Source organism: Nicrophorus vespilloides, unplaced genomic scaffold, assembly GCF_001412225.1.
Source record: "Nicrophorus vespilloides isolate i.1.1-1 unplaced genomic scaffold, Nicve_v1.0, whole genome shotgun sequence".
Lineage (NCBI taxonomy): Eukaryota > Metazoa > Arthropoda > Insecta > Coleoptera > Silphidae > Nicrophorus > Nicrophorus vespilloides.
In genome coordinates this window covers 1-23,743 of record NW_017095738.1, presented here as the reverse complement: position 1 = coordinate 23,743, position 23,743 = coordinate 1, and the positions used below count along the sequence as shown (strand labels likewise).

General features: G+C 30.4%; 5 protein-coding genes across 11 annotated transcripts; all 5 read left to right on the top strand.

Annotated features, from left to right (window-relative positions):
- Nucleotides 1-1,475: 1,475 nt before the first annotated feature.
- Nucleotides 1,476-2,612, top strand: LOC108561552 (single-strand selective monofunctional uracil DNA glycosylase-like). Of its 2 annotated transcripts, XM_017919548.1 has the most exons (3): nucleotides 1,476-1,559; nucleotides 1,627-2,229; nucleotides 2,289-2,612. In XM_017919548.1, exons 2-3 carry the CDS (start codon nucleotides 1,651-1,653, stop codon nucleotides 2,544-2,546), a joined length of 837 nt encoding a protein of 278 aa, XP_017775037.1. In that variant the 5' UTR covers nucleotides 1,476-1,559; nucleotides 1,627-1,650; the 3' UTR covers nucleotides 2,547-2,612. The 2 variants fall into 2 exon arrangements, with proteins under 2 accessions (XP_017775037.1, XP_017775046.1); XM_017919557.1 differs by lacking the exon at nucleotides 1,476-1,559 and having other exon boundaries at nucleotides 1,566-2,229.
- A 336-nt stretch (nucleotides 2,613-2,948) lies between these two features.
- Nucleotides 2,949-7,442, top strand: LOC108561535 (lanC-like protein 3 homolog). Of its 3 annotated transcripts, none has more exons than XM_017919536.1 (2): nucleotides 2,949-3,018; nucleotides 6,068-7,442. In XM_017919536.1, exon 2 carries the CDS (start codon nucleotides 6,114-6,116, stop codon nucleotides 7,350-7,352), a length of 1,239 nt encoding a protein of 412 aa, XP_017775025.1. In that variant the 5' UTR covers nucleotides 2,949-3,018; nucleotides 6,068-6,113; the 3' UTR covers nucleotides 7,353-7,442. The 3 variants fall into 3 exon arrangements, with proteins under 3 accessions (XP_017775025.1, XP_017775017.1, XP_017775009.1); XM_017919528.1 differs by lacking the exon at nucleotides 2,949-3,018 and adding an exon at nucleotides 5,360-5,436; XM_017919520.1 differs by lacking the exon at nucleotides 2,949-3,018 and adding an exon at nucleotides 5,520-5,652.
- Nucleotides 2,960-5,190, top strand: LOC108561523. 2 transcript variants are annotated; one of them, XM_017919507.1, is made up of 5 exons: nucleotides 2,960-3,039; nucleotides 3,102-3,206; nucleotides 3,276-3,723; nucleotides 3,775-4,528; nucleotides 5,013-5,190. In XM_017919507.1, exons 2-5 carry the CDS (start codon nucleotides 3,187-3,189, stop codon nucleotides 5,159-5,161), a joined length of 1,371 nt encoding a protein of 456 aa, XP_017774996.1. In that variant the 5' UTR covers nucleotides 2,960-3,039; nucleotides 3,102-3,186; the 3' UTR covers nucleotides 5,162-5,190. The 2 variants fall into 2 exon arrangements, with proteins under 2 accessions (XP_017774996.1, XP_017774987.1); XM_017919498.1 differs by having other exon boundaries at nucleotides 3,775-4,963.
- Nucleotides 7,443-9,785: 2,343 nt separating the features above from the next.
- LOC108561607 (extensin-like) lies at nucleotides 9,786-13,300 on the top strand. 3 transcript variants are annotated; one of them, XM_017919627.1, is made up of 6 exons: nucleotides 9,786-9,809; nucleotides 9,869-9,892; nucleotides 10,092-10,197; nucleotides 10,268-10,432; nucleotides 10,648-10,689; nucleotides 12,953-13,300. In XM_017919627.1, the coding sequence occupies exons 1-6, from the start codon at nucleotides 9,801-9,803 to the stop codon at nucleotides 13,141-13,143; spliced, it is 537 nt and encodes a 178-aa protein (XP_017775116.1). In that variant the 5' UTR covers nucleotides 9,786-9,800; the 3' UTR covers nucleotides 13,144-13,300. The 3 variants fall into 3 exon arrangements, with proteins under 3 accessions (XP_017775116.1, XP_017775133.1, XP_017775125.1); XM_017919644.1 differs by lacking the exon at nucleotides 10,648-10,689; XM_017919636.1 differs by lacking the exons at nucleotides 9,786-9,809; nucleotides 9,869-9,892 and adding an exon at nucleotides 9,899-9,987.
- Nucleotides 13,301-13,829: 529 nt separating this feature from the next.
- Nucleotides 13,830-14,561, top strand: LOC108561600 (fatty acid-binding protein, adipocyte-like). The gene has a single exon (XM_017919614.1). The coding sequence runs from the start codon at nucleotides 13,985-13,987 to the stop codon at nucleotides 14,393-14,395; it is 411 nt and encodes a 136-aa protein (XP_017775103.1). The 5' UTR covers nucleotides 13,830-13,984; the 3' UTR covers nucleotides 14,396-14,561.
- The last annotated feature ends 9,182 nt before the right edge of the window (nucleotides 14,562-23,743 follow it).

The window sequence follows — 23,743 nt, the reverse complement described above, 5'->3', positions numbered from 1 at the left end:
AATAGTTCAAATTTATAAATTAATTTTCGCAAACATTTGATCAAATCATCCCAGATAAATTATGAATTTGTTAAAATTATATTTGCAGTTATATTCTTAGTCGCAATCTTGCCTGATTACAATTTTATAGTTTTTTTTTCAATATTATTACGGCCCTATTTTTTCATATTATTACTACCCTTTTGTTGCTTGTCCATCCCTCAGCAAATCGTCAAAAATATCGAATTTTGTGCGCCACCCTGTGCATGTGAATTACATATTTGACAATCAGCTGATACAACATTGACGTTTAACAGTTATTTCTTATATTATGTAACATGAGGATCTTTCTATGATGTAACGACTGTATTTCTATTAAGAAACAATTATTAATTTCATTTACAGATGATAACTGGAAATTGCTAGTGATTTTTTTTTTTGTTTTACCTAAATTACGAATTTAAATAAATAAATGCACAGGCGCATTCACAATAATAATAATTATTATTAAAATTTGCAAATAGTTCAAATTTATAAATAAAGTTTCGCAAACTTTTGATCAGATCATCCCAGATAAATTATGAATTTGTTAAAATTATATTTGTAGTTATATTCTTAGTCGCAATCTTGTAAAGTTTGTAAATTGAGTCGCATTCATAGCTGACAAGCCTAATTACAATTTTATAGTTTTTTTTTTCATATTATTACTACCCTTTTGTTGCTTGTAGATCCCTCAGCAAATCGTCAAAAATATCGACTTTTGTGCGCCACCCTGTGCATGTGAATTACATATTTGACAAACAGCTGATACAACATTGACGTTTAACAGTTATGTCTTATATTATGTAACATGATGATCTTTTTATGATGTAACGACTGTATTTCTATTAAGAAACAATTATTAATTTCATTTACAGATGATAACTGGAAATTGCTAGTGATTTCTTTTTTTGTTTTACCTAAATTACGAATTTAAATAAATAAACGCACAGGCGCATCCACAATAATAATAATAATTATTAAAATTTGCAAATAGTTCAAATTTATAAATAAAGTTTCGCAAACATTTGATCAAATCATCCCAGATAAATTATGAATTTGTTAAAATTATATTTGTAGTATTCTTAGTCGCAATCTTGTAAAGTTTGTAAATTGAGTCGCAATTTGAGGCCCTATTTTTTCATATTATTACTACCCTTTTGTTGCTTGTCCATCCCTCAGCAAATCGTCAAAAATATCGAATTTTGTGCGCCACCCTGTGCATGTGAATTACATATTTGACAATCAGCTGATACAACATTGACGTTTAACAGTTATGTCTTATATTATATAACATGAGGATCTTTCTATGATGTAACGACTGTATTTCTATTAAGAAACAATTGTTAATTTCATTTACAGATGATAAAGTTACAATCAACATTATAGCAAAGTAAAAATTCTGTATTGTTTAATTTATCCAATTGATTGTAAATTTCCAGAGGGCGCTAGAATCAAAACCAAATACATTCATTTCTTCGTAATTTTACTTACCTCCGTTCGTTGTGTTTACATTTTGCTTAATTTATATTAATTTAACAGTGAGCAATCTATAATTATAAGATATTTTGATTGGATTTGATCAATTTAATTAACTTTTATTATTAGATTGTTTTGAAAGTTTCGTTGAAAATGCTGAAGAAGAAACTGGATCGAAATTTACGATTTTCAGAAAACGAAGTCTATTACAATGGTGCTCCTCCTAACATCTGTCCTCACTTCTACAAACCTCCAGGTGTACCAGAAGACCTGCTCACATTGGATAAGCAAACGATAAAGAAAATGGATGTGCTCAAATTCGATAAGAAAAAGGTTCAGTATGTGTACAATCCTGTAGATTATGCTTATGCAGGCTATTCAAGGTACGTGAGAAAGTACCTGAAGAGTTCCAAAAAGATATTATTTGTTGGGTTAAACCCTGGTCCGTATGGCATGTGCCAAACTGGGATCCCCTTTGGTGATGTATCAACAGTCAAAGAGTGGATGGAATTAGAAATGGACATTTCAAAACCGCTAGATGAATGCCCCAAGAAACCTGTCGATGGTCTGAAATGCACGACCATTGAACAGAGTGGAAAACGTTTCTGGGGATTCTTCAAGAAGAAGTGCGGTGCAGCTGATAACTTCTTTCGTAACGCATTTGTTATAAACTATTGTCCAATTGCCTTCTTCGATAGAAGTGGTAAAAATGTGACACCCAATGAACTGGAGGTATTCTCGTCATGCTTATTGATAACAAGTACTGCTTATATATTGTGTGTATATTTAAGGTCAGCAGCAGGGAGGAACTGGAGAAGATCTGTGATGAGTATCTTGAGAAAGTTGTGGAGATGGTCAAGTGCGAGATAATCATATGCGTTGGGCGTTATGCTGAGCACAAAGTGAAATCTATTTTTATAGATAATTCTGAAATTAACATCCTCTATATGAAACATCCCAGTCCTCAGGTCGGCTCTGAGGACAACTGGCTTGCAGATGCACATGAATTCCTCATAGATAATCATTTGTCACAGTATTTTTCTGAATAACTATTATTTATTATTCGTACTGTTTATTTTATTTAAATATATACTATTCAACCAACAAAACAGATTTTAATTATTAACAATCGTATAATGTCGTGCATATTCGGTAAATGTACGCTTAACGATTAACTGTCATTTAAAATTTAAAAGATACGTCCACACTTCACTGGAATTGTTCGCACAACCTTTGTTCCTTGTTCTTTAAACAAATGAAAATCTTGATGTTTTTGTAGCCATTCATCGATTTATTGTAGCTGTAACAAAAGTAGAAAATACTTATTTAATGAATATCAAACCACGATGAGTATAGCAAAATTAAATTATTTGAACTGTTGTTTACTTACCACTATATTTCTAAAAACGTACATAACATGTCATCCCCTGGTCATAACAGCTTGGGTTTCCTTGGTCATAACTTATATTTATATTAGAAGCGGAATTATCATTATGAATTAGTTGGCAATTAAGAATTCTGGTAAATATGGAGCTATAAGTGGTATAAAAATATTAATATGTATATCATAATCTACTATTTTAATGAAATGTTGTTTGTTTTAGTGATTGAAAAATAAATTTATAGAAGCTTACTACTAAAGTGTACAGAACGTGAAATAAGTAAATAGTATATATTTATTTTCATCAAATGAGTATGACTTATAAGAGGTAAAATATATGCACTTACAGATAATCTACACTGACTGCAACAAAAAGTCTTGATATTTTTTTTTGCAGATCAACTGAACATCAAGTTAAATGTGGCCTGTGCTCAAGAAAAGTAACAAAAAAAGATTTTAAAGCACATGTTAAGAATTGTCATAGTGTGGATATTGTTGTGGAGAGTTTAAAGTTCGTTTCTATAGAGAAATTTAGGAAATGGAAAGCATCCTTGGAACAAGACACTGATATAAAATTCATCAGGAAATGTGGTAAGATTGTTGGTAGTCCGGATGTAATACGGTTCTATTGCCATCAATCTAAATGTTACACGGAATGTGGAAAACATCAAATAGAAAGAAGAAAAGTTATTGAGGCATACTGTCCAGCCAATATTAAACTGGTAGTGTTTCCAAATGGAAAGTGCTCTGTGAGATTTGTGAAGACCCATATTGGTCATCTGAATGTATACTATCCGAGTGGTTTCATAAAAAAAGTTGATGAAAATATAGTTGATATAAATCAGGTATGTGTATTTCAATATATTGATGTGTTTTAAAATAATCAATAATTGCAGAATGATTCAGCTTTAAATGAAGTATTAGAAAAGATGGGAACTGTTATGAAGAACAGTGGTAGTTTCAACGTTGACGTTTGGATTGAAAGTTTGAAGAAGTCCTGCTGCGTTTTATTTTATAAAGCCAAAGGGTCTATAATAGAAGAATGCAGATATCTTGCTTACAACGATTTCATTTTGATCGTAATGAGTCCAGCCCAAAGGAGGGTTTTGCAAAAAAAGGATTTCGATTTCATCTATGTCGGCGGTACACGTAATATAGATACCAATGGTTACGAGTTGATCACGTTGATGATAGTTGATGATACGCAGCAGAGTTTTCCGTGTGCGTTCTTCATCTCTAATCGGGTGGACGAAGTTGTTTTGAATTTTTTTTTCTCTTTCGTTAAGGAAACCTGCGGAAAACTGTTGCCGAACTTTTTCATGTCCGATATAAACGGTATGTATTTCGATGCGTGGATCTCCATTATGAACATGCTAGTATCAATGGAATGGCTCTATACTGAAAACAGTGTGAAAACTGATTGGAAGAAGAACCAAACGAAAATCAAGAGCGCGAAGAAACGTAACGAGATTTACGAACTTTTGACTAAAATCATGTCAGAGAATAATGAGGATAGCTTTGATCAGCTGATTGATTCACTGAAGACGAAGTTAACAGACGATTCAGAACTTGTCGAATATGACAAGTACATTACTGATAATTACTTGGATCATTGTAGTAATTGGGCTTATTGCTATAGGAAGAAATACGGTAAAGAAACTAGTATTAATGTTGAGAGAATGGAAAAGTTATTGGAATCGTTGTATCTCAATGAGAATTACGCTGCTCGTTTGGATAAATCCGTTGAGCATTTACTAAAATTCGTCGATGATAGGCTGTGCTTCACCGACGAACGAAAACTAGTTAGCAAATTAAAAAATTCCCAATCAAGGCACGAGAATAGCTTAAAACTAAACAACACGAATTGCGAGAAACTGGGAAATAAATGGCAGATTACATCTGACGATACGCAGGAATTCTATTACGTAACGGAGAATCTTGTCGGATGTTCGTGCAGTTTCAGATGCGAGCAATGCGATTGCTGCATTCATAAATATTGTTGCACGTGCGACGACAATGCTATCAATTGGAATATATGCAAACATATTCATTATATCTGTAAATTATTTGCTAATAAATATAAAGGTAGAAGATTTTGATTTTAAATTTTAATAAATTTATATGTTCATTCTAGGTGGTACATCCGATGCTGACGAAAGGAAGAAAATTGAAAGCGATTTATATGATTTGTTGAAGAAGATAGATTCAATTGATTCGAAAGATTTAAATATTTTAAAGTACGGGATTTATATGATTAAAGCATCGATGTCTAAAGGAAATTAGAATTAATTTATTTAATAAAATTGATAATGAAGAGATTATCTAATAATTGTAAATAAATGTATGATTTTATAATGGAATTTATTAAATTATATTATGTATTTATTTTCTAAATTATTATCTCTACCATCACATTTTTTTTTTGTTAATTTTGTCCAAGTTTTGAAATTTTGTCACACACATTTAAAACGCCATCTTCAGGGTAATTAGTTTATTATTAGATAACTTCGATCGTCAATGTTCGCTAATATTGTGTTGTTGCAGGTTAGGGTGTTGGGGTAGGTTTACTTATATATCAAATTAAATATGCTTCTGATGATAAATCTATAGTCACAATATTTTGATTTCTTATATTATTATTATATCACAAGCAAAACGTACTTACGTAAATTTGTTGAATTTATGTGCGTACCTTCAAACCTGTTTTACATGGTAGATTTGTTCCTGAAGAAAGGCATAAATCAGAAGTGGCCAACACTTCGATCGCGATCAAGATATGTCTATAAAATTCGAAACACACTCACGAAATGCTGACAAAACTGGACAAGGCAATAGTAACATGCTACTTAACATTTAAGTAATGTAGCGTAAAATTAGGGGAATCCCCATTTGACCAAATCTTGTAAAAGTAATACCTACAACTAGTGCAAGTGATTGTACATAGAAGTTACTTGTAAAATATCTAGTATTTGTCTTAGAATGTATAGGTGTTGAGGAGATTTATCTGTTATTTTCATAATTTTATAAAAATAATTTATTAATTGGTTTGAAAATGAAAAGCGTCAATATGTCACATTTGATAATATTGAACAGTTGAATCAATGAATAATATTTATTTCGTATCTTGTCAATTTCTATAGTATTATCGCGTGATGTGCGTTTGGAATCGTTAATGTTCCGCGGTTTCAGTAAACTGTTCAAGAAGAAGCCGGTCGAGGTTTTCGTGAAAACGAAGATGACGACGAGCGTCGCCAAGAAGCGCTTCCTGGTGAACCAGATGCCGGACTTCGCCGAGAACCAGGTGGAGGTGCCGACGGAGCAGATAATCAAGCAAATCAACGAGTACATATCGGATATAAGGGAGAACTTCCAGCCGACCGAACGTAATGGGAAGGACGGGCTGTATTTGGGTACGGCCGGCGTCGCCTACATGTACTACCATTTGAGTAAAGTGCCGGCGATGGGTGCGCGCAGAGAGGAGTTGCTGAGGGAAGCTGTGGAGTATTTAAGACCGGCCCTCGATGTGTGCACTTACGAAGTGAACGAGATGAATATACCGGGTCTTCTGCTCGGAAATTGCGGTGTTTATGCAGTCGCCTCGGCTGTGTTCGCTGCAACAGGAGAAGAGAAGGAAAGTCTTCGTTACAGAGAGTTGTACAACGATGCGGCGAAGTACTGCAAGGAATTGAATTTCCTTCCGTACGGATCCGACGAGTTGTTCGTCGGAAGGGCCGGTTACATCTGCGGCGCTATATGGATGTCCAGGCAAACGGCGAAAGCGTTCAAAACCGAAGACATCTTCGACTTGTGCAGAATCGTCGTCCTATCCGGAAAGCAGTACGCTCAATCTACGAAGACGCCTTCATCCCTAATGTATTCCTATTACGATGTCGAGTATTTAGGAGCAGGTCACGGTATATGCTCGATCCTTCTAATCCTCATGTCCGTCCCAGGATATCTGGACGCGAATCCCTTAGACGCTAAGGTGGTTCAGGATGCCGTCGATTACCTTCTATCTTTGCAAGATGAGCACGGTAACTTTCCAGCAGCAACCGACGAGATCAAGAATCAGAGCAACGAGTTGATCCATTGGTGCCACGGAGCCGGGGGCGTCGTCTATCTGATGGCGAAGGCGTATCTCTCATGGAAAAATGACAAGTATTTGAAGGCTTGCGAGAGGGCGGCCGACCTGATCTGGGAGAAGGGTCTGTTACGTAAAGGACCTGGCCTGTGCCACGGCGTTGCGGGCAACGGTTACGTTTTCCTGCTGCTGCACAGATTGACCGGCAAAGATAAATACTTGCATAGGGCCATCAAATTCTCAGAGTTTCTCGAGGACGCCCACTTCAAGCAGATGGCACGCGTTCCGGACAACCCGCACAGTTTGTTCGAAGGCATCGCAGGAACGGTTTGCTTCCTCTCCGATATGCTGCAGCCCCAAAACGCGGCCTTTCCCTTCCTCGACGTCTTTTAATTCAATCAAATTCTTAATCACTCAAATTCAAATCCCATGTTTATTGTAAATCTATTCGATTTAATAAAAGATGTTTGTTCTGTTTCATAATTTGGTAGTTTCATCATTTACTGAACCTGAAAAAAAATAATATCATATCGTAGTATGTTTCGATACTTGTGTAAATTGTAAAAGTTAGTTTTCATACCACAGCATTTCCCGTTTTGTATCTACTTTGATAGTATTATCAATACCAAAAATAAATAAATAAATGAAATTCAATCAGTGTTGATAAAATAATAGTAGCATATCCGGTGGACCTCGTTTAATCCGTTCCAAAATTTCCGGATTTTTACTCGTATGTTTCAACTTATTCAAAAATACACATAATATGTGTACATGTAGTCTTGAAAATGATAAATAAAAGCTTTCTATTGATTCGCTAGATGACGCTACAATAAAATCGATTAATTATCACCATTTCTCTTTCAAACTATATTGCTTTTTTGTTTGTTTAAATTACTTAGAACTATTGTTTCACGAGATGGCGCCACCATCAATTTGATAAAGAATCAAGAAATATCAATTATCACGATAGCTTTGAAATTTGCCTCGAGTCAATTAAAAAGCAAAAATCAACGATGAAAATTAATTCAATCAATCATCTTGTAATTACTAGAACATAATTAATTGCAAATTACGAAACCATTATAGAAATGTCACTTTTTTTTTTTGAATTTCGCAATTATCATCTACATTAATTATTTTACAAAATTTATCAAAACTAATTATTTTTTATTCACATATTTTGTATAAATAGAAAATGATTGAAATTAAATTTAAAAAATTGAACGAAATGAAGATTTCAAAATGTTTATAATTTCCAAAAATAAATGTGTTAAGTAAATATTATTTTAAAGTAGTAAATTAAACTACTGGCATGTCCATTATGGAAATTCTTAAAATCACCTTGAAATAATCAACACAATTCTGCATAGTGCACTTATTTATAAATGTGTAATTCTCATTTCGAATCATTAATAGAACTTTTATTTACGTACAAAATAACATGCAATTATCTTGAATTGAAATATAACAATGTTTATTACACGCAATTAAAACATATTTAATTTGTTACATCTTTAAACTATTTCAAAATAAAATAATTTAATCATTAAATTCCAACATTTTTATGTTTTTTCTCTACTATTTATAATCATCAAAACAAATATTTATATAACATTTTAAGCAGGAAACCAAATACGAAATGTGAAATTTTATGCAATTATCATAAACCTTGATTGAATGAAGCATGTTGTGTAAATCGGTGAAAATAAAATGGATGAATTTTTTTTTTATATTAAATTATATTTTAAAGTAGTAATGCGAAACATTATATAAAAATAGTCGAAATCACCTTGAAAATGCACAGAGACTGCATTTATTATTTACAAACGAGTAATTTCCATTTTATTTTATCAATAAGGAAATATTATCTAAAATGTTATTAATTGGATCAGTTTGTATTCACTATAGTTCGGTTTGAAAATTTCAAAACAAACTAAGATTTGATTGAGCAAAAAAATAAATCTAAAATTAAGTACACAATTTTATTATTATTATTATATATATATGATCGATTTTTTTTTCACTTTACACTCAAGTCTCAGTTTATGCGTTTATCCGGACTATGCGAGGTTTTGCTGTACTAATTTGTATGCATTAAAATATATAGATAATGTTCATTTAATCATGCTACAAAGTTCATAATGGAATAACAAAAATAGGATAAAATAACATTAAATCTAATATGTTGATATGTGACATTTTTTTTTGTTGTTAATCAATAACTTGTAATTATTATAAATATTATAAGAATATTGTTTTTTTTTTCGCTATAAAATTGTAATTTGTGTACAGCAATACCTCACACAATCCAGCTTCGATTAGTCCGGATTCACTACAGTCCGGACTACAGTGAATCAAATAGAAATAAAAACTAAATAGAAAACAGTACACTTTTTCTTCATACATATTATTTAATACTAATAATTAAATATAATAATTAAAGTTCTTGATTAGTCCGGTTTTAAAAAACTATTGTGCGAACCGATTACCTAGACTATACGAGGTGTGTACACAAGTTTTAAAAATGATCTAGCAGGCGCGTAATCAAGTCATTTTTTTTACAATTCGTTATGCGAGGTGCTCGTTATTTCGATTTATAAGTAAATAAATAACAATTTCTAATTATTAAAAAAAATCTTATTTTTTTTATGAACTTGTTAAGTTGCTGATGAAGATGCATATCTAAAATAACAATTAACACAATTTAAATGACTAAAATTAATGGAAAATATTTCAAATTAATTATCAACATGTTGCCAACATAATATGTATTTGTATCCAATTGAATTTATGTTATCTGCAGTTGGTTAATCTGCTCAGTGGTGGAAGTGGGCGAAGGTTATGTATAGTGTGAGAAGATACAAAACACATAATAAGTTCTTTAATATTTATGTTGGAGTGTTTTTTAGATGGGTTATCATTTGGGTGTTGAGGTATAAGACGAGTAGTGAATATAAAGATCGTATCGCATGCCAGTATACGCTTAGGTGTATCATTATAACCAAGTAGTTAAACTAATATTAAATTAGTAAGTAAATTTGTTATGTGAGAGATGTGTAGATAGATACGTTTTATCTCTAAGGATGAATCATCATCGTTTATGTGTGAATAACACTTGCATTTCCTCCACAGATGATGGAGGTCTACATCACAATACTGATTATTGTCACAATTTGTATCCTATTCTCTGTCTGCGGATGGTGCTGCAAACGGCACAAGCAAGGAATTGTCTATGGATGTAAGTACTAATTTCAATTCTTGCACAATATTTCTAAAAAAAAAAACATCAATTCCATTTTAATACGCAGATACTCAACAAGCTGTCCCAACAACAAATCAAAATATTGTGATACAATCCTCAACAACAGTTCCACCGTATCCAACGGATGTGAGACATCCGACACCCCACGTGATTCAACCACCAGCTCCAGGTTTTTCTGTTCCACCTTCTAATATGTATCCACCAAACACAGGTAATAACACATTATTTTATATAATTATGAATTAAGTATATACATGTTTATTTGAGCTTGATCATTTTACTTGGATGGGTGACTAATTAACATATAGAATGACTATTAACACTAAAAAGACAACATGAAAAAGAAAAAACATAATCACTTTTATTTGTATTGAAATTTCCAATTGAATTGCAAAGTTATTAAATGGTTTATTATTATTAATCCAGCGCCTGGTTTCTACTTTCCTCCTCAAATGGGTATGCCAATGGGTATGTTTGGTTGCATATTAATAACATTTTTTGCTTGAGTTTTTATTTATTTTTGCTTGTAGTTAGTAAAATATCATCTCATCATTTGGTAGAGTGAAACCAATTAATTTGTTTACATATTCATTATGATGTAACCAGTTTCTTGATGGCATTATGTTAATCATCATCAAGTCCTTTGCATATATATTACATTCACTCGATTACTAATTTGTAGTATTTTTGCTTCCTTAGTTTTTGTTAAAAAAATAGAAAGTTTACTTATTTTTTTTTTCTAAATACTTATTATGATTTCAATGAATTCAAGTTTGAGTCAATGTGGGGAAAGTTGTAATTCCGGTTTTAGTTTTATTTGCTTTTAATATTCTTTTTTATAACTTACTTCGCGTTTGTTGAACGATTTTATTTACTCTAAATTTTCTTTATTTCCTTTTATATAAAAAAAGACTTAATTCTTTTTTAGTTAATTACAGTCGATTCCGCTTAATTAGTACATTACTACATTTTGTCCCAATTGTCTGCAGTTAAAAAAAAAAACAGGATTAGTGTTTTTTTTTTAAATATTTTATTTAATAAAACATATTAAAATGAATAGTATTCGTACTACATAATAGAAAACAATATAAATTCTGGAACAATAAATATGTATGTATAAATATGTTGTTCAGAAAAAAGCGGAGTAAATTTGTATAGAAAATCATAGTTTTCTTTCCGTTCTTTAGGATTTGTCCCTAATAAGCGGCTGTCCTGATAAACTGTTGTCCCAATTAAGCAGAATCGACTGCATATATTATAATTTAACTTGTTAACTGGTTAAAGTAGTTTAAACAGATGCTACTATCAACCAGTTTCACTATATGTTAGTGATATTAACTAGTTTGTTTGACAAGATTTATATGTTAAGATGTAATAATTTATGTTATTAAATCAAAATCATTTACGTTGTTGCTATGCGGTTAATGATGCTTTTAGAATGTGAAGGTGATCACCTTTTGACGATTCACTAAAAATTTAGATTTATTTAAATTATTGGTTCGTGCCGATTTTCATTAAGAATTATTGATTTGTGTACATATTGTGAAAGATTTAGAATTAGAAAAATGATTTGTGTCAGTTTAGTACCCTCTTGAAGATGCAAGCAAATAAAGTACATTTTAGTCTTTGATCATTTTCTATTTCTAGCAAGACAAAGATCTTAAAAAAGCAATAACTAAGATATATTATTATTAATCTGGCTGAAATAACTGCGCAAAAGTAATTCGCTAAGTTTAGAGCTGATGATTTCAGCTTTCAAGGTCCACTAGTAATAATAATGATATCACGACATTGATTGATAATAACTCGCACTACATGATACGTAAATTAGCAGAGATATTACAAAAAAAAATAACTTTGACAAATAAACCGTTACTATGTGTGAAATCCGCACAAATCAACGGACAAAAATCACGACAATGTTTCCTTTATTACTCCACAAAATTTGACTGATTTGTATTACTCCAACTGCAGTATTCATCAGACAGTTTTTTTTTACCAAAAACCTTATAAATATTACAAGTTGCGTTGAAAGATGAAGCAATATACACCTTTTAAAATTTATATATCAATATATAAAAAGCAATAGTTTTTTTTTAAACATAATATTCCATAAATTTCAGCTTCGAAATTTATAAATCCTCTTTTTGGATGAAATTGCTAATTTAGAAATTGCTCATAAGAAAGTTTTTAAATTGAAAGTAGAGGAAAATTATCTTTAGTTTTCTTATTAATATAAGTAATATAATTAATATTCGCTACTTTTAACACATTACTTTAATTTGCTTTAATAGTTAACTTATTCTCGCCTTATGATCGCCAATTCGTAGAATTGCCTTTAGTTGTTTACATTGTTTTTCAGCATGTATTTTTTTTTAATTGCAAATTTTTCTTTGATTAATTTCATTGAAACATACATAAATGACTCGCATAGTGCGGTTAATTGGTTCCGTTAATATCAGTTTGAAACAGTACTAACCGAGGACAAAAAGAGATATTGAAATTGAAATTCAATATAAGATTTACGTCTTTTTCATTTAAAAATTGATATTTTCAATGCTTTTTCTAGGTTTTTTTTTTAAATTGCTTAATATTGCCTAGATAACTAAGTTTTTAAGTTGTTATTGAAGTGTTTCTGTTACAAAAAGTAGACGTTGTTGTAATTATAAACGTAACAAGGGAATGTTAAATTTAACGAATTACAATACCTGAAATGCGTTTCTTTTTTTAGGTGGTGGATACCCTCCAGCTGCAGGTTTTATGCCAACAAATGCGTACCCGCCCCCAGCGATGAACAATCATTCGGCGCCGCCTCCATCCTACACGGAGGCAGTAGGCTCCGGAGGAATGCCACACCCCAACCCAATACCGACCAATGAAATGTACGCCAAACAAATGCCATACAATCCAAACTACTCATAATCATACTATATATTTTTTTTTCGGAATGATGAGTGCCTACATCCAAATATTCTAAAAATATTAAAAAAAAAACACACACGCAACTTTGTTTATCCCAAACATTTATGAATAGTTGTACTGACTGTGAGTGTGAGCTTTAATTTCATTTAAAAAAGAACAACAAAAATAAGAACAACAGCCCTGATAATAATAATAATTTTATTTGATTAATTCACGTGCTGTTAATTTGTGATTATAATTAGATTTTCCTTTCTCAAGTCAAATTGAAAAGGCAACTAAAAATTTATACAGATGATAACAAAACGAAAAGAACAATATTGGAGCTGGATTTCCAAAGAGTCATACATTAATTATCACATACATGCCTTTTATTATTATACGATTCTTAATTGGAAAATAATATGAGTTTTCTTCCATAATATTATCCTTTCTTTTTGATACATTTTCTAGTTTCGATTACATATTATGAATATATGAAACAACAAACCTTTAATTGGACAATAACCTGTAGCACCTGGGATCTTAATTATCTGGTTTGTTTCTTTTCTATTCTCTTATCTGTAAACACGTTCGTGTCTGTTTATTATTTTTCTCAATTGTTTCATTTGTTAAAATAATGATTATTTATGTATTGTATTGTATTCATATAATGTTTAGTTTAGTTTATTGGAATTGCATATTATTTTATGTTCGTTTTTAATTCTAAATATAAAATATTTTTTACGAATTTCTTCCGTACATCATCAGTTGTGATCGCTGAAATTCCTTGAATCCTCTTTTTTTTGTTTTGTTATTAATTCAATTTCGTATTTGTCAATTCGTTTGACGTATTTCAAAGAGAATGGAGAATTTTCTCGCGAAGAAGTACAAATTGGTGTCCAGCGAAAACTTCGATGAATTCATGAAAGCCGTTGGAGTTGGTCTCGTGACAAGGAAGATCGGTAACTCGCTGAGCCCGGTCATCGAGTTGAGTATGAACGGTGACGACTGCTACGTCTTATCTTCAACTTCGACCTTCAAAAATGTTGTAACGAAGTTCAAACCCGGAATTGAAATAGACGATGAAACGCCTGACGGGAGGAAGGTGAAGTCTTTCTTCTGTGTAGATGGTAACGTCGTTACAGAGAAGCAGATCGATGCAGCCGGTAAAGTTACAACAATCGAAAGGACGTGGACCGAGGATGAAGTTAAGATGATCTTGAAAGTTGACGGCGTTACCTGCACCAGAATCTACAAGGCCTTATCTGCATGATTGTAATTTCATTGAATTGCACTGAAAACTTCTTAAATTGTCCAATAGTTTGCTACCAGACGTAGGTGTAATATGGCCAAGACTAAATATTTTCCATTTTTCTGATTCATTTCTCATAGGTTTAGTAAATAAAAAAAAAATACATAATTCTTATGATATTGGAATTCCTGCAATTTGTATTTTGTATAAAATAAATCCTGTTGCGATAAATTGTATTAAAAAAATGGTATTATATGGGCTTCGTTCTTTCAAAGATAAAAAATGTTTTTTTTACTCTGATAAAACCTACTGTATTACGTGTAACAATCTGCTCTCTGTTGAAAATGATTCTACTTGCCAAGTAAGTTTATGATTACAAAATGATCAAGTTTTCACAGGAGTTTTCTTAAGAGTTTGAGGATCTGGTGGACAAAAGTACACAGTTTATATGCTTGATAAACAGTAAAAACCCTTTAAAAACATTCATTGTAGATTGTGTAGTCCTTGCTGCAGATTATCCCTATGTTATTTTTAATTTAAAACTTATGTATTTCAAATAATCAAAAATGAACTAGTAGATTTATAACAAGTATAGTTATACTATATGATTTTACACTTATATAGAACTAAAGCCTATAGTTACCTTACTGTAAATGTAAGATATTAGATATTACCACAATGATAATTCTATTACTGTACACTTCTTGAGTAGATTTAAATAGTTTACTATAAATTGAAGGAAAGAAATATAAATTTTTATGCAGAAGAAAAAAAAACGGACAACAACTATGTGCAACTGATAGTACTATCTCTCAGTCGATTCAAACATTTCAAAGACGTCTTTAGGCTGCAAAATTTCCAGGATGATGCCAAAGTCCCATCCAAAGTCAACGATTATTCAAAGAAATCGCAGTTTCGAATCAAAAGAAACTGTTGGTGACTGAAAGATGTGGATAGAAATGTGACGATATTGACGCCTCCATACCGGATGATCTCCGATTTGCATAGTTGAATGTCTTTCAAGGAGCGACAGCTCTGAAGGAGGTAATGAAATTTTTGGTTAAAAAAAAATGTTAAAAACGAACGACTTCGCCGAGATATGCAAGCTGAACATATGGGTAATGGAGATGATGAGCACGAGGAATGATATATTTATTCTTTTGTGTTAATTTTAATAAGTGTTGATTTCTCTGTTCATTTTAATATCTTACTTTTATCTATTTTATTTAACCAACTTAATTTATTTATTTGTTTTAACTTGTTAAATTCTTTTGTATGACCTGTTTGTGATTGTATCCATATTTATTATGTTGAATTAATGCGTAAAATGTGCAGAAAGCATGAGGAAAAGTTCTCTTAAGAGGTTGAGATTGTTGTGAAGACGGCAGACTACTTTAAATATATCTATATCAGGTGCAAGTACTTTGAGAAACTATTTCAGTGAATTACGTCGATGTCATTTAACTCGCGAGCATTGAAACGAAAGGTGTTTTCATAACTTTTATTAGAAGTAATTTTAATTCAAGCATGTTTATCAGAAACGTTTTGCTATCAGTTTTGTCTATTCGCAGACTTTTTCTGTTCTTCTGCGATCATCCAATATAAAGATTTATATTTGTTTCCTTTCATTTACAGTAAACTATTTAAATGTACTCAAGAAATGTATATTAATAGAATTATCATTGTGTGTGTTTTTTTTTTCACAGTAATTTTATATTTCCTTAATGAATAATAGGAGAATAAATAGTGCATAACATTTCTTTTTTCAACTTCCTTTACTTCTTGGCCCTATATTTCTCTTCCTTTTCTTTCTCTTCAACATCTGAACAACTTCTTTGTCCTTTTCTCTTTCTTTACCTTCTTCATTAAGGTGAGTGAGTGAGCACATCATCATCTTCTTCAGATTCATTCTTTTTCTTTTAGATGATTCAAGTTGTGCAGACAAGGGTATATCTTCTTCACTTCCTTCATCTTCAACCCTATCTTTCAATTGAGATAAATTATAAATGTTTGGATCCTTTTCATAGATGTCCTCATCATTTTCTTCTTTCACCTGATGGTGATTTTCTTCTTTAATAACTAATTTTTGGTCATTTTATTATTTATTGGATGAGCATAAGATTTTTCTTTATCATTTTCATTTAATCCATGTTCATGTCCATTTAATCCATTCTTTGCCTTCGATTTCAATTCTTCAGAAAACTTTACTAAGCGTTTCAATTCATTCTGCCAAGATTGAACCATATGAGCCATAAAAACTCTCTACCAATTTCGCCAAAAATTCAATCTTTTGCCTACAGACTGAAATCTCTTTGTTCCAGTCGTAAATCAGCGCCGTTATAGGATTTAAAACATCCCCAGTTTCCTGCAATAGAAGAGGCGCAAGTTTTCTCTAATGACTAACTCAGATACTTGACAAATATAAAATATGTTTTATCTGAAAAAGGTCTTATATTTAAAGACGGTGAAGATAATCAAATGAATGTAAGTGCTTTCAATACACAACCTATTATCAATTGGCAATGGAATAAAACTGATCTATATTGCACATTGTATTTATGTATCTATTTGGAAAATTCGACTAGTTCACGTTAGGAATTACGATAATCGACTTGACTTTCCTGTATAAAGTAAAACTAAAACGATCATTTATGTATAAAAAAAATATAATTTTATTTATTTACTCAATTAAAATTTTGTTTATTTTGAAATATTCAAACCTGATTATATTAAATCCGCACTGATCTAAACCATATTATGAGAGCTATTGATGTATTAAACTAAATTATTCAAAGTAAGTAAAAAAAAAATGTTAAAAAAAAACGGTACTAATGGAAAATTATAAAACTTTATATAAATTTAACTGCACAAAAAGGGACTTGCACAGTAAAGGATAAAAAAAAAGATAATTTATGTATACAAAAACAATGTTGTGATCTAATTTATTACAATTGATTTTTACTTTATCAATTACAATTTAGTTTATTTTGAAATTTTCAAACTAGTATCTGTAATATACGAAGTATTGCATATCACGAAATCATTGCATTATGTATTTATTCATCTAAAGCAGTGGTTTCCAAACTTGATGTTAATACGCCCGCCCAGTATTTCATAAAATAGATAAAACTTTAGCAGTCATTTAGAAAATTTGCTCATTGTGACTAATATTTGCGCCTACCCTAAGAAGACGCGCATCATAGTTTTGATCTATAGAGACTTTGGATGTAATGATAGAATGGTTACAACGTTTAAATTGTAACAAATATAAAGAATTAATATTAAGTAACTTTGATTATAACATATCTTAAGGCGTAACCAAATAAACAAGATAATTATTATGACAAATATATTTTTAAGCATGAAGTGTTTGTTTACATAATTTTATACTTACGCATCTACCATCGATATATGAAAACTATTGCACCTCGCATTCATTTTTTAACTAAAAAAATAGGTTTTTGAGACTAGACTTAAAATATAAATGAATGATTTTAATTATTTGATTAAAAAAAAACATTTTGACAGCATAAACTTAAGTAATGGAGCGCTGGCTGATATAATAGCTCTTTGTCTAACATAATTTTTGTTTGCTGATGCGAATTTAGAAAGAAATCTAATAAAATATATGTAGTAGAATACAAACTTACAACAAATAAAATGAAACAAAATACAAATACTCAATGCCAAAAGCGTCTCGATTAGGAAGAAATTTTGCAATTTAGTAATGAATGCGACGTTTCTGTGAACGTAGCAAATAACAGTCTATTTCTACAAATTTTCTATCTAAAACAAAGATCTGTTTGAGCAATAGATCTGTAGACATTCCTTCTTTTTTAAAATCATATTTTCTGAAAAAAATAAGAAATGAAATAAAATGTTATAGTCATTTACATAGGATAAAGTATTCTGTTTTTTTTTTTTTGAAAAAGTCGGTTTTTGTATTAACCCTACATTAGATCATGCTTCTCGAATAGCTAGATTATCTTAAATTTTTTAAAAGACAAGTACTCTTTCTTATTCTGAACATGATTTGCAACGAATTGTGTTTAAATCAAGGTTGCTTAGGAAATGCAATGACTTCGAATAATAGTATCATCATAGAGAGAGAGAGGGAGAGAGAGAGACGTAAATAACAGCAACGATTGCAACTTAATTACAGTGACAACTCTATAGAAAAGAATGCTGTGAAACAAACAAACAAACGATTAGATTTGTTATATTGAAACAAACGAACTTGCAGACAGACACAAAAGTGTCTTGATTTATAATCACAACAACAACAATAACAGAAATTGAATTCGTTTAATTTCCAGCACGAACGATGAGAGCGCGCGCTTCGCCTTTTATCAACGCCCTGATAACAAAATTTCTGGATCCTAATATAAAAGGTATAAATCACAATCAAGAGAGAGCTTCAAGACAGACGAGAGAGAGAAATAAAAGAGAGAGAATGCCGTACATGTTTCGTCGTACTCGCAAAATCCATCCCGACTGTCTCTCCTACCATTCCTGAATAAATATTGCAAAAAAAAAAAAACAAAAACAAAAGACAGAGGAAGAAGCAGCATTTGTTTATTTTTGTTTCGTTTTCTGTCTCTGCTCATTATTCTTATTTTGGATAAAAGAGAAAGAGAGAGAGAGAGAGAGAGAGAATCAGAGTGCGTTCTTTTTTTTAGTGGAGTGTTGTTGCTGCTGCTGCTGCTGTTGTTATTATCACACTTTGTATTGATTATACTTAGTATAAGAAGATGCTGCTGGAGATTGCGTTCTTCGCGCTTTGTCTTGTGCTCTTCCTGACGCACATGATCTGCTGCTGCGCGAACGGTACGTTCAAAAAATCCGAAAATCGTAAGTACAACAAAAAAAAACAATAAATAAATAATTTGCTGCAACCCAATATGTAATTGTTATACGCATTTTCGAGGCCGGATGATGTCTTATGCAATAAGCATCAACTTGATCTTGATCTTGGTCTCAAGTGGATCAAAAGTTCAATTACACCTATGCAATTCAATGTTTTAATTCACTTAATCCTAGATTTCCATTGTTATACCTGCATTGACACGAATTCCCACAATACAATTTTGTTCAAAAGTCTATTAATAATATAGTTGCTAACGCAATTTTACATATAATATATATTATATATATATATAACAGTTTTCTTACGCATCATCTAAATTGATGCGTAAGTATATAATTATGTAAACAAACACTTCATGCTTAAAAATATATTTGTCATAATAATTATCTTGTTTATTTTGTTACGCCTTTAGATATGTTATAATCAAAGTTACTTAATACTAATTCTTTCGTTGTAACCATTCTATCATTACATACAAAGTCTCTATAGATCAGCGTTTTCCAAACTGTGATGCGCGTCTTCTTAGAGTAGGCGCGAATATTTTCTAAATGACTGCTAAAGTTTTATCTATTTTATGAAATACTGGGTTGGCGTAGTAACATCAAGTTTGGAAACCACTGCTTTAGATGAACAAATACATAATGCAATGATTTCGTGATATGCAATACTTCGTACAGTGCGGATACTAGTTTGAAAATTTCAAAATAAACTAAATTGTAATTGATATAGTAAAAATCAATTGTAATAAATTAGATCACAACATTGTTTTTGTATACATAAATTATCATTTTTTTTATCCTTTACTGTGCAAGTCCCTTTTTGTGCAGTTAAATTTATATAAAGTTTTATAATTCTCCATTAGTACCGTTTTTTTTTAACCTTTTTTTTTTACTTACTTTGAATAATTTAGTTTAATACATCAATAGCTCTCATAATATGGTTTAGATCAGTGCGGATTTAATATAATCAGGTTTGAATATTTCAAAATGAACAAAATTTTAATTGAGTAAATAAATAAAATTATATTTTTTTATACATAAATGATCGTTTTAGTGAACAAGTCGAATTTTCCAAATAGATACATAAATACAATGTGCAATGTAGATCAGTTATATTCCATTGCCAATTGATAATAGGTTGTGTATTGAAAGCACTTACATTCATTTGATTATCTTCATCGTCTTTAAATATAAGACCTTTTGCAGATAATACATATTTTATATTTGTCAAGTATCTGAGTTAGTCATTATATCGATAAGCTAATGACTAATAGTAATTTTAATTATCTGCAAGTTATATCATAATTATTATATTGTCTTTCTGGAAAATACAATATTTGTTATAAATCCATTTTTTCATATATCGAGATATTTAAGCGTTTGCGTTTGATCGATTTAAAAATACTGGCAAACATTAATCGATTTGTTTTTAATACTGTAAAACTGTTAAATTGTTACAAAAAATAAAAGTATTTTTAGCATCTAGTAGGTTTATACCATTATGTCCATACTTTTAATGTAAAAAATAATAATTACAAAGAATAAATGTAAGTATTATTGACTAATAGTTTGTATGTTTGGCAGTAAACTCATCATATCGCTGTATTTCTCTCTTGCTGTTGTGCTTGACGTTTTATACTAGGGATGGACAGACTTTTTGCAGCAAGAGCCTCACCTAAACTTTTTAGTATAATAATTTTAAAAAAAAATCTCAATCATAATATAAAATATATATAATATTTGTGTTTCCAAAAAAAACGGTTGAAACCGGTTTCGTATAACAGTTGAGATTCAAAAACCGGTTATTGAGAAAGTCGTGATTATTTGCTATAATTTTAATATATTACGTTAAATTTAATTAATAAAGTATGCAAATATTTAACATTTAATTTTTGATTTGCTTTTTTAATTATTAAAAAAAATTACTCAATAATGGCCGATTTCAAAGGTTCAACTACTTTTTTTTTAAGTACAAATAATAATGAATATACTACTATTACTAGCTATTAGCAAAAAATAATTTTATTTTAAGTACAAAGTGGTAATTATCAATAACCTATTAAGTTTTAATGAAAGTTTAGTATATTAACAGTCCGTTTTTTCTTAATTCAAAAAATTAGAACCATTGTTTTATTGAATATTCTATTATTGTCTCCTCTTGTCCTCTTAATTTGGACAAAACTTATGTTAACACCCAATACATATTCATTCAGAAAATTATTTTTCTGACTCTACACTAGTGGGTTTCACTATATCAAAGATGAAGTTTCTTTTGCTGTTTTTTTTTTCAAATTAGAAATTACCGGTATCTATTGTTAACAATTTACCAGTATTTTACGTAATCCATTCAACGGGTTATCCCAGCGGATCCCAAACTGTTTTGGTTTGGTCTACTTCAGAGCCAACTTCAAGTTAATGTATATATATCAGAATTTTCGTTTTTAAAGCTCAGCTCAGTTTGGGAACCCCTGGGTTAACCATTTACCGGTAATGGGAGCTCTCGTATAAAACTGTATTACTTAAACTGTGTGTCCCAAAATTAACGCAAGATTTGAATTTGCCGCCAACAACAATTTGACACTTTACTGCACAAAGGGCGGCAAATTCAAATCTTGCGTTAATTTTGGGACACCCTCTAGAATATTTTTATTCTTATATGATTTCTCACCACGAATAATCATGACTGACGTTCGCAACTTATGAAATCGTTTGTAACGAAACCCTCTACAACCCAAAACAACAATTACAATTACTTCGATAATAATCAATGAATCATTAACAATAAATAATAAATACAAACAAAAAAAAATGAAATGATTAGGTTGTTTGTAAAGATTGTATCCTGATTGTTACTTGAAAGTGGGATAACGATCGTATTAAATAATAACACGGGGGAAAAACCACGATAAGCCTCATAAGTTTGAATACCTGTTAAACAAAAAAAATACTCCATGACGTCTTCAGGTGTGTCGTGAATGAATGAACGGATGTTATCATGAGTACTTCAGTTTTATGTGTTTTTATTTTTGGTGTATGGAAAAATACGCGTTATCTGCACGTAATTGAATTTAGGCCTTTTGTTTAAGTTGCCATGGTGATTCCGACTGGATTAGAATCCATTGTTGTTATGGCAATAAACATAAATAAATGATAAAGGTAGATATTAGTTTGGAAAAATTACATGATTTCCTTTGTTTTGTCTACATTTGTTTTATGATCGTCTAAAAATATTGTTATCTACTATGTAGAATTGTAATTGAGACTTTTTTTTTAAATTGTTATTGTTTTTGGTTAAAACTTAGTCAAATAGAAGGTTTCGAGTACTATCATAAAATTAATAATTGTTTAATAATAAATTGAATAATAATAAATATTGTTTATGTAACAAAATATAAAATAAAGCAATAAATTTAAATAAATAACATATGACCAATATTCACGAAAATACATAAAATTTAAGTTAACGTTCATATTATTTTATAACTTAAGTAATGTACATTTTTTTTATATAAATATTTACATATGACAATTGTTGTATAATTTGCACTTTGTCTTTGTTTTTTTGCATGAATCCAATTGAAGTATTGATATTTATAATATACAAAAAGATTCACAAAACAACTTAAAATAATTTTCTTAAAATTCGAAACCAATTGAATACAAACAAATTTATGTATAGATGTGCACGTTCTGCTGCTATCTCCTGATATAAATATCACGAAACGATACTTATATTGACGTAATTATGATTTTTTTTTTGTGTGTTGATAATATGCTTTATCTGATTATAAAATTACATGTGTTTACATTAAACAAACAATTTTTTTTCCAGAAAAATAAACATTAAAATCATCATAAAATATTAATTTCATTGCGTTTTTCATTAATATCACTATCGTGAGAATTAACTAAATTACACTCGTATGAAAGCTGATTATCTCACCTTTCCAACAAGCCTGCTATGATCTGTAGATATTGTAAAAAAACACATACTTAACGTCTTATACGTAATAGAGAAATGACGGTTTTCTCGTCTTTTTTCAGTGTTTTCAGCAAGTATAGATACATTCCTGTGCTGTTATCCATATTGCTGTAATACGCGTTCAAAGTTGAAAAATTGAAATTAGAACGTTCGAAAAAGCTGTGTTTTCACATTTTATTGATTTACTTGAAAACTATAATAGATAGAATGAATCCAATATATGAATATGAAATCTGAATGTTTGGGGAATCTAGCAAGTATAGATATATTCCTGTGCTCTTATCCATATTGCTGTAATACGCGTTCAAATTTGAAAAATTGAATGTTTTCATATTTCATTGATTTACTCGAGAACTATAATAGATAGAATGAATCCAATATATGCATATGAAAGCTGAATATTTGGGGAATCCAGCAAGTATATATACATTCCTGTGCTCTTATTCATATTGCTGTAATACGCGTTCAAAGTTGAGAAATTGAAATGAGAACGTTCGAAAAAGCAGTGTATTCACATTTCA

Bases quoted from the DNA above. Each gene is read 5' to 3' on its own strand.
- LOC108561552 (XM_017919548.1), top strand. From the start codon at position 1,651: ATGCTGAAGAAGAAACTGGATCGAAATTTACGATTTTCAGAAAACGAA. The intron at 2,230-2,288 runs GTATTCTCGTCA...TGTATATTTAAG, and splicing joins TGACACCCAATGAACTGGAG to GTCAGCAGCAGGGAGGAACT.
- LOC108561523 (XM_017919498.1), top strand. From the start codon at position 3,187: ATGAGTATGACTTATAAGAG. The intron at 3,724-3,774 runs GTATGTGTATTT...CAATAATTGCAG, and splicing joins ATATAGTTGATATAAATCAG to AATGATTCAGCTTTAAATGA. The intron at 4,964-5,012 runs GTAGAAGATTTT...TGTTCATTCTAG, and splicing joins ATTTGCTAATAAATATAAAG to GTGGTACATCCGATGCTGAC.
- LOC108561535 (XM_017919520.1), top strand. From the start codon at position 5,561: ATGTGCGTACCTTCAAACCTGTTTTACATGGTAGATTTGTTCCTGAAG. The intron at 5,653-6,067 runs ATATGTCTATAA...CCGCGGTTTCAG, and splicing joins ACACTTCGATCGCGATCAAG to TAAACTGTTCAAGAAGAAGC.
- LOC108561607 (XM_017919627.1), top strand. The intron at 9,893-10,091 runs GTATAAGACGAG...TTTCCTCCACAG, and splicing joins GTTATCATTTGGGTGTTGAG to ATGATGGAGGTCTACATCAC. The intron at 10,198-10,267 runs GTAAGTACTAAT...TTTAATACGCAG, and splicing joins GCAAGGAATTGTCTATGGAT to ATACTCAACAAGCTGTCCCA.
- LOC108561600 (XM_017919614.1), top strand. From the start codon at position 13,985: ATGGAGAATTTTCTCGCGAAGAAGTACAAATTGGTGTCCAGCGAAAAC.